Source organism: Pelecanus crispus, chromosome 9 (assembly GCF_030463565.1).
Source record: "Pelecanus crispus isolate bPelCri1 chromosome 9, bPelCri1.pri, whole genome shotgun sequence".
Lineage (NCBI taxonomy): Eukaryota > Metazoa > Chordata > Aves > Pelecaniformes > Pelecanidae > Pelecanus > Pelecanus crispus.
Window position 1 is genome coordinate 39,284,001 of NC_134651.1, and position 17,626 is coordinate 39,301,626.

At 47.6% G+C, this 17,626-nt stretch overlaps 1 protein-coding gene across 1 annotated transcript in view; it reads left to right on the forward strand.

Moving 5' to 3' along the window:
• CFAP77 (cilia and flagella associated protein 77) overlaps positions 1 to 16,085 on the forward strand; it is a 61,685-nt gene extending 45,600 nt beyond the window's left edge. The window contains exons 4-6 of the mRNA XM_075716703.1: positions 4,848 to 4,950; positions 6,342 to 6,437; positions 16,017 to 16,085. Of these exons, the coding sequence (XP_075572818.1) occupies positions 4,848 to 4,950; positions 6,342 to 6,437; positions 16,017 to 16,085 (268 nt within the window). The remainder of the gene's footprint in view (positions 1 to 4,847; positions 4,951 to 6,341; positions 6,438 to 16,016) is intronic.
• Positions 16,086 to 17,626: the final 1,541 nt, after the last annotated feature.

Here is a 17,626-nt window from a genome sequence, read left to right on the forward strand (position 1 = left end):
TTCCCATCAGGAAGTACACAGGAAAGGAATACAAAGGTGGTGCCCCCTGTGGACTGAAGACCCCAAAGACAGATCCCAGCAGTGCAGCAAAACCAGATCATCTTAGATAGAAGGACACCAGCAAGGACTTTGTTGGACTCGATGATCTTAGAGGTCTTTTACAACCTAAGCAATTCTACGATTCTATGACTAAACCCCCCTGAAACCTCATTAACCTTTCAAGAAAGGGTTAAAATTTCAGGCTGGGCAGTGGTGTTGCAACACAGTGTTAATATCACAACCGTAAAAAAAAAAATCAATTATATGATGAATTATATGATTTATCTATTGCATAAGCACCCATGCAGGGCCAGATCCTGCTGCCACTAAGTTGCCATTGCAATCAGAGCAGTGCTTTCGGCACAGCCCAAACAGCTGCACAGCCGCCGGGGAGTCAATGCCCATGCACGTGTCCTCTGCTCCCTCGCTCCGCTCCCCGCCGGAGCCCGTCCTGACCAGCAGCGGGAAGACTGCTGCAGGAGCCGTCTGCACTGGCTGGAGAGCTACCCGGAAAATCCAAGGGCTGAAGTTTGTGCTAAAATATTTACAAGCCCCTATGCTTTTGAATAATACAAGAAAAAGGCAATCACAAGTCAAGTTTTTACCCTTTTACAACACAACTTACCAATCCAATTTGATTGCACCTTTTAAGCTGGTGTAAACCCCCTTCCTGAGCAAAGTCCTTTGTATCCACTTTTGCCAAATACCTTTTTTTCAGTTGATATATAAACCTTTGAAAATAAGTTTGAGGGGAGACTGACAACCTTGAAACCTCAAGAGCAGCATGGCATTGACGGGTGCCGCACCCTGAGCCAAGTATTATAGACAGATTTTAATTTCATTTTAACAAAATAGCTGTCTCCAGTGGAAGAAGCATCAAGAGCTAAATGAGGACCCGTCTTGAGCTGAATCACGTTGAACAGACCTCGGCACTCTCATTGATTTTCCGGGAAGAAAAAAAAACGCCTCTGGCTACTAAACCAAATTAGTAGTCACTGATGACCAATTATTTTGCCCCACTGTGAACGGAGAGGCGTACTAAAATTCCAGTTTGTCAGACCCAAGGCTCTCTTCTCAAACACCTTTCAACAAGCGTGTACCAAGAGTCCCTCAGATGGTTCTGACGCCTTCCTGTTTTCGGCAACTTCTCCTTCTCCAAAGTTTTAATGAGCTGCTGCTCTGAGGATGGCCTGCCAGAAAGGGAGCCCTTCCCAGCTTAGCGGAGCACTATTTGGCATGGCACAAATCACAGCTGTCAGAATTTATACACACATACACAAAAAAGTGTCAGCCTAATGTTTGCAAATTATAATTACCATTTCTCTTGCATGTCCCTGGTGCCTTCATTTTAGATAAATCCCAGCTCTGAGGTATCAGCTGCAAAGCACTGAAGGCTCATATTGAATAGAATAGATTTAACTAGTTTGTAGCTCATTTAAGGCCTACACTGTTTTATTTTAATATTGTTAATACTTTATTATACTTTTTTAACACTGTTTTCACAGTGAAATAGCCTATTAAGAGGCTGCAGCTTCTTTTCCAGGAGATTTCTGGCAGACTAGCATACCACATTGTATAACCAAGCTAGCAGGCGCTTGTCATTTCAGTTGAAAATAGGTCTGTACCCTGACTCTTGAAAGTAAATTAGAGAGAGAGTCTATTAAAGAGACAGGAACTGTTTCAGGGATAATAGTTTTGAAAATGTGCACAGGTAAATTTTAAAATATTTAGGAAATGTCAACATTAGAAGTGGCTCCAACTATTTGACTATAAAAGGAAGCGGCTGATTATTTTTTTCCACAATTATAAATAATTTGTTACATCCTATCAGAACTTCTTTGCCTTTCCTTTCTGTGGCAGGGCGCTTACGCCAAAACAAGGAGATCTGAGTTACTCTGAACGAGATGGGTTTTAATCCGCAGTAAGTGTTTTCAGCAGATGCTTCCTCCGCTCTCCCCACAGCATCTGCAGATAACAGCAAAATCCTCCTAGTTCAGAGGAGTGACATCTGGGCAGGGTGACAAAAGGAAACAGAACATACAAGCCGTTCATTCCTGTCCTTACGTAACACGAAGGCAAGAGGACATTTTCCCAAAGGCTAGCTGCAAATGAGAAATACTGTCACGCTGCCAAGCAGCGCCGATATCTGGGCCAAAATTCCCCATCCACTCCAATGAGATCAGCATTTGACCTACAAAGAAAAAGCCGCCTTGCTGAAATTTCTCCAGTAACCTTAGTCAAAGAAGTGTGTTACCTGATATCCCCTGCTCTTCCTCACTTTCTCAGTATTTCTCTCAAAGGAGGCAGAAGCCAGACAAAGCCTCACGTCCTACAGCCCCGCCAGAGCTTACATGTATAACTGAGCACACGAGTCATTCCCACCGATTTCAAAGAGGCAGTTCGTGCGTGTATTATTCCAGGCATGATTCTATACTTTGCTGGATCAGGACTTAAATGCGATTAATCACACGGCAGGGAAGGATCTCTGAAGAGCATCAACCCAAATGTGTCCTTTCAAGCATCTACTTACAAGCCAGCTGTGGACTAATCAGTCATCAACTGGCTGGTCCACTGGAGATGGTAAAAGTCACCTCCATAGAGATGTGAAAACACATTCAGCTACCACAAAAATCAATAATCAAACACTACACACAAAGGCTCAATGTTTTCCCAAGTCCCTCCCTGCTATTCCTGCACACCAGGAAAGCTCCTGCCTTAGAGAGCAAAGGGACAGGCCAAGGAAACAAGCCCATGTGCAAAGCTCACCACGTGCTTGTGCCAGGACTACCAAAATTTACACCACACAATGAGACTGGAGACCCACCTGGACAAAAGACACGCGACTACAGGTTTGCCACATCTTTTATCCTTTGTAAATATTTTGCCCAGCTCTGATCAGTGTGAAATGCCAAACTGGAAGGGAAGGAGCAGGGAGAAGAGGGGAAAACAAAGAGTAAAGGTCCACCCTTTGGCACAGGGTGTCTCCAGATAACGGTCCAGAGCAGCGCAGCTGATTTGTAAGCAAAGCCTTGAAAAGCCCTGCAGCATGTGATCTATGAAAGAGGAGGTCTGCAGAAGGATATCTCCTCTGATATGAATGCCCCCTTGGGATGTATATTGCTGGATCACACATCTAGTATCATTAGAAAACACGACCATAGATTAGGCTGTTTTGAAGCATGTGGTGTGCAATAATTAAGTAATAAAAGTCACCACAGGGGTGAAGAAACAAGAAACAGAAGAGTTACTATTTGCATACGTGCTGCTGGCACCCTCCGTGATCATCAAAGATTCTCCACTGCTAAAAGCTGGCTGCTACTGCATTTGGACCCACTCCTGCCAAAAGCCACGAAGCACCAGCTCACTCCGTGGCGCATGGGCTCTCTCTGCAGAAAACCACCTTCTGGTGGAGCTGGTGGCCCAGAAGCAGCCCAGCAGTTAGGCCAAGTCCCCAGTGTCTTGCAGTTGGTTCTGACAGGCAGGGAAAGCACTGCTTTTCTGTTACAGGAGCTGCAGCTGAAGGCACTGCAGGCTACAGGTGGGAGCAGAGCTGGGGCTGATGGTTCCACACTGTTATAGGCTGCTGCTGAGAAGGGAAGAGTCCCTCCCCAGAGAGGTGTACAAGGACAAGGACCAATAAAACTTAGGCTTGAGGTCCTCCATCACCTTCAAGTGTCTGCTTCTGGGGGAGAAGAATAGCAGCACAGCCACAGCAGTAAGAGATATGCTGTCCTCAAGGCAAGAACCCTGCTGCTGCCACTGCCAGTTCTGCCTCCCATGGTGGCTGATGAAGTTAAAGTATCCTCACTTGCAAGGAGCAAGGCTCAATATTTTCAGGCTGCAGCTCTGCCACAAGCTGGTCCAGTTAATGCCAGCTCAGAGCAGCTGAACAGAACACTGGCCAACAAGCAAATTCTTTTATTTTTACTGTGTTCCTAGAATTGTGGTCATGTGCAGCTCCTCTCCACTGCTGTCCCCTCCTGGCCAGGATGCTCCCTGGTACCCTGTTTCAAGGGGAAAATACATCTGGTTTGTGCAGCTGGGGCACTAGACCAGGGCTCAGCAGTTCAGCTCCCCTTTCTGCTGCAGACACCTGCCCATCTGCACTGAGTCTATTTTTATGCCTATTCAGATTGTTTAGGACAGCTCTTATGCCTCACCCAATCCATCATTGCAGCTGTTTGCAGCTTTATGGTATACCACAGTAGTGATATTTTAATAGTAAAAGCAATGTCATTTTAGCAAAACACACTCTTGCACCCAGTGGTTCATCCCAGGCAGCTGCCATGGCTGTGTCAGGCTGATGAGGACCCAGCAGGTCTACTTTCAGCTGGTCAGAGCCAGAGCTGCTCCTCTGAGCTCCAGGGTGGCAATGCAAAGGCCCAGCTCTGCTTCTGGACATTGCCCCACTCAGTGCTTTCATTACCAGCTGGGAAATGCTCTTCTGGAGCCATAGCAGGACCCAAGGTTGAGCCACAGTCTGTGGTGCTCCATGGTCCTTCCAACACACCAGGGCTTGAACAGAAGTGGTGGTATGGACCCTACATGCAGAGGTGCCCCTTCAGAGGAATGCCCTAGCACAGTCCTGCTGCAGGTTATCAAAAGCATGTGTAGGCTGTGGTGTATTAACTGCAAATGAATGTGGGTTCAAGTCTTTCTTGAGGAAGAGAAAGCCTTTCCCAGTGCAAGGGTTTATTCATGTTCTCACCAGTCACATTTTCCAGGAGCAGAGATGGGCATCAGCATGGGAAGGTACAGAGAGGCATTAACCCTGGAGATTATACTGTTGTCTTTTCAATGTTTTCCAGACCTTGTACTCCTTTTTTTGACCTCCTTCAACACAAATACAAGGAGCTGTGGATGGAGCAGCAGAGAGCACTGACAACAGCCCAGCGAGTGGAAAAGAAGAAGGTGATAGTAGTCCAGCAGTGCTTTTCCTTCCTGTGCACAGCACTGCTACCAGGCATAACCCCCCACTGTCCCACCCCATGATGGAGGGACTTCTCCCAGCCATGGAGAGGGGTCTCAGCTGGGAAACCATCCTCCCTGACTACTGGAAGGCTGGTGAAGCCTAACAATGATCAGCTGCTTCCCAGCCAAGATGAGCTTGGCTCCAGCCAGAGCATGGCCTGTGGGGTGATGCTGTGGGAGTGAACACTAGATGTGCAAATTGCAACATGTGTGCATGAAAACGCTCTAGAAACAAAAGGGAAGGGGTTTTCTTAAAAGTAGTTTTGTATAGGAAGATGTACACAGGAGCTGAGCAAGCTCTCCAGGGCAGTGGTGCTTTGGCCAAGGCCTTTCAAAAGGCACCTGTCCTTCAGTGACACTTTTCCAGCCATCATTAAGCATCTGTCTGCATCAAAATGCCTCTGCTCACAGGGTGCCCAGTTAAACTCCTGGTATCAACTAAAACAGAGGCTCTGCTTCTCTCTGCATCACCTCAATACTAAAAAGACCTGCTGTAACAAAGAATTAGATTTCAAATTATCTTTGGTATTTATCCTCATGCCAGGAGCCCTGCAGACTGTCCTTTGGACAGCATCAGCTCTGTTCAGGTTACTGGTGACAGTGGACAAAACAGTGGAGCAGCCAAGAAATGTTCAAAGGACCATCACCAGCCCTGATCCTGGCATGGTGTGGTTGATGCCAGCACCCGCAGCAGTTGTTAAGAGTGCGACGCTGTGCTGTTAAACATACCAATATTGTAATAACATTTAAAAGCAGCCAATGACTGTTTTATTAGTTAATGGCTCAAAGAAGAGTCAAGCTAATATGGTAATGACCAATTTCAATGGGCTTACTGCCATCACAAACTATGCTTTATAGTTGAAGTGCAAGAATACAATGTTCTTAATTAGCAGCTACTTTATGAATACACAAGCCTAGGATGCTGGAAAGTGCATCCCTACCTTATCTATTAATGACTGATGTTTTAAATCACTAAGTTCCCTCCATCAAGTTCCTGAAGCCTGCAGCCACCAATTACTGAGTTAAGCAACAAAAACCTACATTCTAGACCACAGAGCAGACAGGTTCTCCAGGGTTTCACACAGCGGCCAAAGCATTCTCCAGGTACCTGCACTGGCTTGTGCTAGGACTATCAAGCACTGCAAGCTGCAATTAATCAGGAGAACAACACACACCCACCAGCCAGGAAACCCAGATCAGGCACTCGTGCTCATCAGTCCAAAGTCACTTTTAGTCTAGCTCATCCCAGTGTCGTTATGTTGCATGACATCAACCTGATGTATGTAGCCATGCAGCTGTTTCAACCCATTCTTCTTTACCTTTGGTTACAGAAAGACAAAGTGCGTGAAACTCGCACAACATTTCTGCGAAAACACCCACTACCTGCAAAGGAGGAGACCTTCTGGCACCTGCCCCACTTGGAGAAGGTATGGAGCACTTGATTGAACTCAGGAACACCTTCTAACCTTGTCCACATGCCCTGATAACACCCTTAGCACACAATGAAGGTGGCCAGGAGGCTCCTACCTCAGAACTCCGAGACCCAGACCATAAAATGCTCCTGCAATGGATGTATTCAAACATCAGCCCCTTTTGGACTTCAAGGTGGGATGTTTTTTGCAGCCATAAGCCTGGGAAGTTGGGCAGCAGTTTCCCAGATAAGGGCTTAATGACTTATTTTCTAACTTCTTGTGTGCACTTTCATGAGCTTCACCAGAAGAGAAGCATCATTTTATATCTCCCTGTTAGTACTGAGGTGGCCTTTGTTCTCTGCTGGTATCCCCACAACGGTCCTGCACAAGCAGGACAGTCAAACCTGCATTTTGGTAGCCTGCCATTTTATCAGCTCTTGTCAAAACTACTTCAAACCACACCAGATGGTTCAAGAAGCATTTTCACCTCAAGAATTAGAAATTTCCAGAAAGCCTGCACTCTTGATACCTCTCTAAACTACCTGATTGACAATATTCACCCTGCGACTGAGTAAAGGGTCTAGCCAGGTTGCAGATGTGCGTGACACTTCCTTTAATTGATCCAAATAAGAGCCAAGGAGAGGATTTCTTGTTCTAGCAATGGGATCTAAACATCTCCCTGAATTCATCTGCTCATCTTGCTGTGCTCTGGGGTACTTGTTTGAATTCTGTTAGCTTTGTTTGTGGTGTAAATTACAGGGAAACTTCAAGTGAAGAGCTAGGGGGCATTTTAGGAAGGAAGGGAGAAGAGCTGGGCAAGGGGAATGGAAAGGAGACACCAGAAAGTCAGAAAGCACTGAAACCCTGCAGGGAGTTTACATGGCCAAAATCATATCTGGCATTGATAGATACCACTGCAAAGAGCCTCTCGGCCCTCTGCCCCAGCCCTTGTTCTGATGGGTTTGGGTTTTGGGTTTTTTTTTTTTTTCCATGCTGTTGATTTTTAACTGCAGTTTAAAACCACGAAGACTACTTGTGACTTCCTGAAGCTAATTTACTTGTACAAGTTGGAGAGTTTCATCCAAGAAATGTGTTTTGCACCACCTTGATGTATTCCTCTTACATCCTGTCTAAGACTGTCCGATTAACATATGTCAGTAATCATTTATCCCTGCTGCCTGTCAGCACAGAGCTGCTGCTGCGGCTAGTGTCAGGGAAAGAACATGACCGATTGCTGTTAAACAGATTGTGTAACTCACACGAGATACTGGGGCAAGCCTCCTCTTTAGAGCTTCTCTCACCCCAGACCTTTCCATCACTATTCATTTTTCAGCCTGTGTTTTTCTTCATGCTTTCCCTTTTGTTTCATCCATGACTGCGGTTGGGTTCCCCCCCAGCCACAGCTCTCAAACCTCCAAGTCTTTTCTTCTCTCTTTCTCCTTCCTCTCCTCTTCCCTTCCTCCCCAGGAGCAGCAACCAGGGGAGGAGGGACAGCTCATTTTGCAGAGGCTCTGCAGATTTTCTGTACTCCTCCTTTCTTATTACATTAACCTGGAAGGTTTGCCTTTCCCCAGCTGCAGATCTAACAGACACAGCCCATGTTAGAACTTGGATCAGGAAATTCATTGTTCAGCTGAGTTTCAGTGCACGGTTTCCTCCATGGAAAAATAAGTTCTCTTGAACATCCATAAATGCTGACCCAGTTAAAAGCAGTAACAACCCAGAGAAAGTTGATGGTTCCCCCAAAGACACTCGGTAGCCCTCAAACTGTGCTTTAACCATCTCTGTAAAGTTGGGTTCTACAAGGGAGGTGGTGGAATGGTCTTGAAAGACAAACTGGCCTAACCCTTCAACCAAACCCAGGGAGACTCTGGGATTCACTCTACCAATCCCTCCTTTACAAGGGTGGCAATAGAGAGCAGTGATCCAAAGAGGTGAGGGAGCTTGTTCTTGTGGTGTTTCTGTCCTCATGAAACCTTTCTCAGGCTCTTCTGTGGTGGTAGATAACTACTTTATGGGTTTTTTAAGACTCAGTGGCTTGGGCAGACCAGCAGTTAGCACTGACCACTGTAGGGACTTTACCAAAACACTGTCTTTAATGCATATAACACCCTCATCCTACTGTGTGAAAAGCAACCACAAAAATACCGCTTTACAGAAAGCTTGTTAGCAGACTCCCATCTGTGTATTATTTCAGCCTTCAGTGACATTGTCCCACTCTGGCCATTACAGAAGATGCTCATGACCTGGGAACAACTTCCAGCTCTGGGCAAGAATACACAGAGATTCCATTTCCCTGACCACAGCATCACTTTGGACTATTTTTCCATGTGACTGAGGCTGGTGCAAGGTGCAGGGGTGTGACATGTCCTCAAGCCACTCATCCTTCTCGTCACTCAGCCACTGCGTGTCATCTGGCATGATGCCTTTCAGTCTAGCCAGCTCTGGGCCTGGGGGGAGCAATGCAGAGCACCCAGAGCTACCAAAATGGTTGTAGCCCAAGGCAGGAAGATGAGATTTTGTTCCTTTAGACCCGTAAAATCAACAAGGAGGATATCTCTATTCCCAACCTGACCCCTTACAGAGACCTGCAGAAACTGGGTGTGGATGTCACTCCTGGCTCTTAAACTGGACTTTCCATTCAGTCCCTGCAAGACTATCTCTGGCACCATGCTAGAGCTTGCAGAGGAAGTGGAAGAAAAGAAACAAAGGAGCTTTGCCCTCCCTGCTAATTGCCTCTGCTTGCTGCCTGCATTGCCAGGGCTGCATGACATTACATAGTCATTCAGTCAGTAAAGTATAGACAAATTGACTATATTTTCATTTGGATTTAGGTTTCAGCCCCACTGCTTTAGAATAATGGCTCACGCTATTAAGCTAACCGGGTGATTTACAGGCTCTCCGACGCCGGGTGATCGCTCCTGCTCCATGTCTCACTCTGGAGGACCAACCTGGCATGTGGTCTCCTGGGCCCTCCAGCTCGCCAAGACAAACAGGTTGCAGGGAGCCAGTCATGTCCTGACAGACAGTTCATTAGGGAAAGTTGCTGAATTGGAGTATATTTAAAAAAAAAAATCAACAAACAGACCTTAACTCCTTACTCACCTCAGCAAGATGCTTTTACTGCCCTCCTCTTCCTCAGTCACCCCCCAAGGCAAACGGCCTCTGCCTTGCTCTCTGCCTGCAGTGACAGGACTCCTGGGCTCAGGTTTTGCCAACACAGCTATGACTGTGCACCAAGACTTCATTTATTTGTAGATGTGGGACTACATTCCCTGGGGACTGTACCTCAGGCACCCAGCATGGACATAAATAAATGTGTCCCATCCCTGTGTCACTCATCACTAGCATCATGCTGGCCCAGGCAGAATGGCATCCCTGGTGTCAGCCAAACTCCGGAAAGGATGTTGCTGCTAAAATACAGCATCCTCATAGCCCTGCCTGTGCCAGCCCAGGGTGAAGCTCCACCTACCTCCATCTGAATATTTGGTAGTCACAATCCAAACTAGTAAGTCAATACTGGCCACTCCACAACAGATTTCCAGGGCTCTGTCAAGTCAATCCAGAAGGATTTTGGTAGTAACGCCTCACACAGCAATGATGTAGAACAGAATTCACCCGTGTGTCAAAATAGCTCTGTGCACTGTGTGTCACTGACACAACCAGGGTTGTTCCTTTGCTCATTAGAGAATTCCAACTTGCACAGACATTCAAGGTGGCTTTCCAGGAAGAATAGTCTTGTTTATTTGACCAAACAGGGGGAGGAAAGAAAATGCAGCAACTTTGGACACCACTTTTTGTCAACACGCTCTGCCTTCCCAAGCAGATGAAACGAGCTGCGCTCGATGCGCAATATGAATAAGCGATAAGCAATTGACGAGCAAGTGTTCGGGTACCTTGGCAAAAGACTTAATTTGCAACCTGGCACAAAATCAAAGGCTCTGTCAGCAGCTGAGCGGCTCTCCCGCATACGCCTTGCGTTACCTGGGAAAGCTCTGTCAGGTAAATTTCCACTGAAAGTAATTAAAGGAATCCCCACTGTATAAACTTTGCAGCAAAATTCTGGGCTCCAGAATTTGATTCTCACCAGGGATCCGATATCTGCTCACAGCCTGATCCTTCATCGGAATTAACAGTTGAGGTTTAGCACATACACACAAAAATGTTCCACATTTTTTTTTAATGCCATACCTCTATTTTTGTCTAAAGAGCTGAACTGACAAGCACAACTCATGTAATCTTGCAACTGTTGTCTTGTCAGAAAAGCCATAGACTCTGCTTAAATAACCTAGGCTTGACACGCACAGCACGTGGTGGGCTGGCTTTTCAGTACAGCATTTATCCTCCCAGGTGTGAGGACAGCGAAACTTCGTGGAGTGTTGTAAAACTTGTCTCCTGGGCCCTAGATAGTGCTTAAAGAGTAAAGCAATGAGTTCAGGAGCTTTCTGTCACCATGGTACCAACCAAACCTCCCTTCAGCTGGGATTTTGGCTGACCAAAAAAAGATCAGTGTCACCTGGTGGCTGTTCAGTGGCCCAAGCCACTTGAACTGGTGGGTCTAGGCCCTGCAGTGACAATCCAAAGCAGCACTGCTGGCCTTCAGTGAGGACCTGCCTACAACAGGCACAATGCAAAAAGAAAATACAACTCACTGTAGGGTTCCAAATGGCCAGCAGAGACCCAGCTACTCTGGGCACGATCCTTGCACATCTCCGCTGGGACCACAGCAGAGATGTCACCTCCCACCCCACAGCCATTCTGTGACAAAATGCAGGCTCCGGGCCCCAGTCACCATCGCTACACTTCCTTGCAGATTCTGCAGGTTTTCTTGTTTTGCCTAACAGCTAAAACTTCGAGCAATGCAATTGCTCAAATTGCAGCAAAGCATTTCCATGGTCCAGCCATTCCCAGTATTCCTCTGCATGTGCCCTGGACACTCAACCTCTCCATCACACCCTAATGCTGCCCTCTGCCATGCTCAGCCCTTGCTTGTGTCTCCCTCAGAGACACAGTAACCCATCATTCCTCTGCCATTTTCACTGCTCTTCAACATCTCCTAATTGACCCAAGAAAATACCACCCCTCCCTGTGCAGCCTTACAGCCTGGACCATTTCCAGGACAGGCTCCACCTGCATCCAAACCCTGACATCCAAATGCAGCACAAGCAACTGTTGACAACCAATGTCCATTGCTGTTATGGAGATATTCACCCGTGAAGGAACAAATTTGGGGTGCTTGCAGCCTCATGGTTTGCGGTAAAGCCACACACACTATGTTGGGTTCTAGGTGAGCACCTACCATTGCTTTTGGTGCTTTTTTTGATTTGTGTGCCATTTCGTACACAAATCCACGGAAGTGCTTTTTAAATGGACTTGGGGTTTCATTTATGGACCTATTCTGCCTTCTGCAGAGATGCTATTTACCAACAGACAGCTTAGTTTGAAGTAAAACACCTGCCTGGCATGAGAAGGGTCAGGATTCAAATCTCAAACACTCGAGGTCAGTGCAAAAGCTGCCAGTTCTGGTCTGGCCCCAGAACATCTGCCAAAGGGGGCACACGCTGGGTTACAGTTCCAGTGGGTTAACTCTCCTTTGCTAACGCTATTGCCCAGACCAAGTGACCAGTGAACTCCAGCAAACATCTGCAGCCCTTATTTTCAGGAATTAAAAAAAAATCCCAAATCTTCATGGGGCATTAAATACAGCGGGCAAGAATTGCTGAGCACTTTTTGAAACCTTCCTGGGTCTGAAGCAAATAAGGATCATTTAGCCCAGACTGCCTTGTCCTGCATTCCCCTACATTCTTGGAATTAGAAAGGTGGGGAGAGAAAAATCAACCCCATTCTTTAAACCGGTTAAGCACGCTACTACCAGGAAAAGCCACAGTATTTGTAACCCTAATAATCCAACACACACCCCCGAGCACGGCTCATCTTGGACAGAATAACGTCTGTTTTAAAAATACCTGCCTCTCTCTAACTTGTCATGGCATTTGTTGACAACCCTATTGAAAGCCGCTCTCCATGCAGCTGTGAAGGATCTTTCAGCACCTCTTTCTCTTTCCTAGACAGTTTTTGAAAGGGAGGGGAGGAAAAAAAAAAAAGCCATCAATACAGGGGGAAAAAGGCATCAGCAGCCAACATCAGCTGATGAAGCACCTCACCTGGGCCCCCAGCGCACCGCCTCCAATTAAATCAAAATGGTTTGTTTTTAATGGTCTTTTACACTGACAAGTGGGCTATCATTCCAGGCCTAGAGAGCTGTCAGGGAGCCGAGGCAAATCCTCCGTTGATAATGCCCAATGCTTCCAATTAGGAGCCGAGGCCGCTCCTGGCGCACTAACGATTCCCCAGCCTCCCCCAAGGCCCCTTCGGCGCTGGCTGTTTCGTCTTCCCTCTTCCTCCGCCGCAAATTACTGACACAAAACGGAGGCGCCCCAGTGCCTCCTCACCACGCCGGGCCCCGGCCCTGTTGGATTTAATGAGGCGATGGAAGTTTTTGCGGATCTTTCGCTAAATTCTTTTCTTGTTTGACAGCTGCTTGAGTGTTGACCTTATAAAAGATTTAGTGTTTCTCATTATTTTCTGTCAAGCTTTACAAGTGATAGCTTCACGGAAATCATTTGCATCTCGATGTGCACGCGCACGCGTGGGTTTTGTCTGTACGGGGATGCTCGGCGCAGCGTGCGTCAGTGTGTGCACCCTACCCCTCTCCGTGTTGTGTATTTTATTCCCTCCTCCCCCCTGAAAAAAGAATCTACAAACATGGCACTGTTTTGTGTTGTTTTGGGGAGGAAAAAAAACAACAGGAAAGGACTTAAAAGGCCCAGGATTTGTTAGACTCCTGTAAATGAGGGAGGTTTTGAAAAAGGAATAGAGATTGGTTTCCTGTAAAGAAAGCTCAAGAAAGTGTTTTGTCACCCGCTAAAAGGATTCAATCAAATGGATGATGGAAAAACTAGGCTGAGTCTAGGGGCAGCTTTGTTGTTAAAATGAAAAATCGTACAAGGCTGGGAAGCCACCTTCGAGCAGGCGGGCAGAGCCAGGCAGGTGCTGGGAGAGGAGCGGGTACAGCCGCATCTCCCTGCGGCCGAGCATGGATCATTCCGGGGCAGGAGGAGAGCCTGGTGCTGTTTATTACTTGCTTCAGCCCTTTTCACAAGTTCATTCTCAACACCTCCCACAAGTAAACATAAACCATTTAATGCAGCTGTATCAGTTAAAACTTCCCCCCAGCCAGTGCAACTCTCATTTACCTTCCCCCCCAGAAGCTAAACTCACTGACCACCCAAGGGTGCTCACGGTGCCCAGCAGCTACAGCGCACACACCCCAGCACCCACCTCAGTGCCAACAAGCCCAACACCAACAGCACCCACAAAATCCCAGTCCCTGGGGTATGTGCTCTGCCGCCATCAGGGGAGCTCTGCCTTCCCTGTGCCAGCTTAGCCTTTCTGCATCTCCTGTGATTTATTAGTCCTCCATTAACAGACCTGCTTCTGCTTGCAACATGCACGTGGTTGTACTAATGCTTGACAAGCAATCATTTACAGTCCTTCGATTTCAAACATTATCGTAACTGAGAAACCCAAATGACAACAACCCCCAAATAACACACATTTAAGTTTTAGGAGTGGTAAGTTTATTTTACTGCCCCTCTAGTTCCTTGAAGCAAGCACTGACATTACAACATCCCAGCTGCAAGTGTCCTGCAGGTTTTAATTTGTCAATAACAAATGCCATGAACAACAGCAAAACATTGCTTCTAGTCAGTGGCTGAAAACCATCGCAGCTCCATCATCCTGCAAGGAAAACCACCAAGCTTGTGCCTACAAACTACGGTCCTGTCCTGCTACAGCCAATGCTCCAAATCCACAATTCGGACAAAATCCCAGCCCATAACCACATCAGAGTAATGGTAAAGATCATCAGCTGTCTCTAGAGGAAGTACCTTTGGGTTCATCATTTAAAATATGAATTAGAAGAATCAGAGATGAGGATTCATCACTGGCATTGACTTCTCAACACCAGTCTCTGTCATAATAAGACCTTTGACCCAAGGACACCCTTATCTTGACTCTAATTACTGGCCTGGGACTAATCCATACTTCTCAGCTGTCCCTCATTATGAGGGGGTTTCTCATTTTTTAAAATAGCACTTGTCCCCTGTCCTACACCTGGTGCTTCCCACTTACTCATGCTGAGGGCAGAAGCTGGCATCCCTCACAACTCTGTCAAGGGCTCTGCTAATTTTAATTACTGCCAGTGGTGGCTCAGTGTGACATTTCTCACCTGGGAGCTTTGCACCAAGACTGGAGTGAATAATCTGCTGTTTCCTCCCCTGCAGCTTCAACCCAATCCCAGGCAGAAATTCCTCCCTGCCCAGTTCCCAGCATTGGTGGGCAGGGAGCATGATAGGGAAGGCAGAGGCACAACTGAGAGAAGCAGCTCAGCTGCCCTTACCTGCAGGCACTGGATTATCCTAACAATCCCAGCTCTGAGGGAAAAACTCCTGCATCATTAATGAGAGGTTGGAGTTGGCCCAGCTGGGGGTTGTCCCTGCCAGCTCCCAGGAGCTGCCCACCTACTTTAGCAGCCCTTGGTTCTGCCTCCCCCACCTCTCCCTCCCAGAGAGGGGTTATGTCACTGCTGCTACTTGAGAGAAAGCAAAAACATCCAGAAACCACTGTCTGAAGTTAGGCACTCAAATGCATATTTAAGTACCTGAATGCCTTCCTCCACAGAGGAGGAATAGCTAAATACGCTTTGTTTGTCTTGATTAATGAGATCACTAGCAAGCTTTTCAGGGCAAAGACTGCTGCTTATTTTTACATATGCAAAACCTGACATCCAGCCAGCCTGAGCAGGGTGGGGGAAGCAGGAGGCAGCTCTGCACATCCACACAAGGCAGATAAATGGCACAAGGAATTGTGCTGGGGCACATAAAGCCCATGGCCCCCTTGGTAAACCCACTCTGTCCCCAAAGACACTCCCACATCTCAGTAACTCTACGCCTACTGCACAGGTTTGCTTTATGTGGCTGTGTGTAAACCCCACCACTTGCCCCAAAGGGCCCTGGGACCTTTCTCCTCCAGGTGACTTCCCCTTTGTTTATTTGTCACAGGCATTTGTTCACTACCTCCCCACCTCGAAGGTGATTCCTGGGGAGAGGCAGCTCCTGTGTTTGTTGGGCAGGTCATGCGAGAGTACCTGACAGGGGCTTCCCTGGGAGCTCTGAGCCCATCCTGGCCCCCTCAGTGAAGCGCACAAGTCCCGCGTTGTAGCAAACAAATGATATTTATTTCAGGGTCCAACCTTAATGCACGCCAGCATTTGAAAACACCAGACAACCAACACACAATAGTGAGACTATAGGATCTTGTTACTAGAGCAGAGTAAGAATCTCCTGAAGTCAATCAGAAAACTAGTCCTCATTTCAAACAGGTTAAGTGTTTAACTTCAGCTAGAGCAACGTCTCCCAAACAGGCAAAAACCCTTGCACTAACCTGCAGTCTCTTCCCTGTTTGTGCTACAGCCTATTTCCTTTGGCTGGCTGCTCGCTGTAACCAATCATCAATCTGCTCTTTTCATTATAGGTTGGGCCTCATCTCAGTACTTTTCCAGACCGTGACGCTCGTAAAAAGGCGTTCAGTGCCTCCCATTGAGAAGTCCCTGCGAGCTGTGGTCCCCTTCCCCAGAGCATCCATGCAGCAGGGACTGCAGCACTGTGCTGGGCACCACAGCCCTCAGACCCTGCCATAGCCATCGGCTTGCTCGCTGCTTTGAAAAAGTTATGCTAATGCAGGTACAGCCAAATAAATCGTAAATATGAGAGGAATGATTCTGTCTCAGCCTGTTCATTGTTTCTTGTCAGATGCACAACGCCTTGCTCAGGCTGGTCGCCACAGTTCTTGTCACGCTCAAGGTAACAACACTCACACCAGGAACAGGGCCGTGCTTACACCAGTGCGGCCCCAGAGGGAGAGCAGGACAGTCTCCTTCAGCGTCTGTTCTGAACAAATATAGCAAATGCAACCATATCCTGGTTGATAGCATCTGTAATATCTCATAATCCAGCAGTCCTCCTCATTTCCTTGCCAAGTAAGCTTCCCATCACTGCCTGCTTCAGCAAAGCCCTTGCCTGTGTGAAGGCATCCAAACACCTGCTTTAAGCGCTCCGCCAAACTGTGGCCTCGCCGCAGAGCGATGCCTTCGCTTGAAGGTGGCCCCAGCCGGCTCCACGCTCCCCCTCGAGCAGCTGTGGGTGCCTGGTGTCCCTCAGAGCTGGGCCTCTCCAAGCAGCTGCTGAAAAAACTCAAACTCCGCCAGCACCAATTCAGTGTCACAGCACCCAAACCCCAGCCTGGTCACCAACAGGTGACAGCAGAGGCTCAGGCAGGTACCAACACCTTTAAAAGCCATCTCCTCCTAACAGGGTGTTTCACCTTAAGAAAATACCACTTGGTAACAACTGCGATTGCTTTAACCGTGCAAGATTGCTCATGGAATAATTAATTATTCCTAAATAGTCTGCTTCTCACACCTACTGTTATATCTCAGATTGTACCAGGTAATATTTAAGTCCAATGTTAGCTTTCGGTCTTTGTATTCATCATCCCATTGGCACTCGGAGAGCTCAGGGGTGTTCACCCCAGGATGGCCTGAGCTCCTCTGGGCCACGGTCCACAGGGGTGAGCCCTGCTCTCCTGGGCAGCCCCAGCTGCACCCCCAGCTCAGGACGGGGCCAATAACAAGCACTGCAGAGGGGGTGGATGTGCCCAGCGTGACTTTGCCGCACACACCTCAGAGCTGGGGCCAGCCCAGCCCTCCTACACAGGCCCACCAGCAGCCAAGGGATGCAAAGAAGCCATGCTGAGCCCAGGGCATGCTCCCCACCAGGTCTCCAGTCCAACTTTTAAAAGAGCAAGGTCCTTCATAACATTAAACTCTACTGTTTGAGACAAAAAAAAAAAAAAATGAAGTAAACTGCAGAGACAGCTTTTCTTACCTCTCCCAGGACAAGGAAGGTTCCACACCAGCTGCTCTGGCATTTCCCCCATCCCCTCCTTAGGGACAGGTTGTGCCTCAACCTGCCCTTTATATAAGGAAGCTGCTGTAGCAAACTCCACCCTGCCCACACCTGAGCTGAGGGAGGAAAGAAATCACCTGCTCCACACAGGGGAAACCCTGGTATGCCATTCCCTCT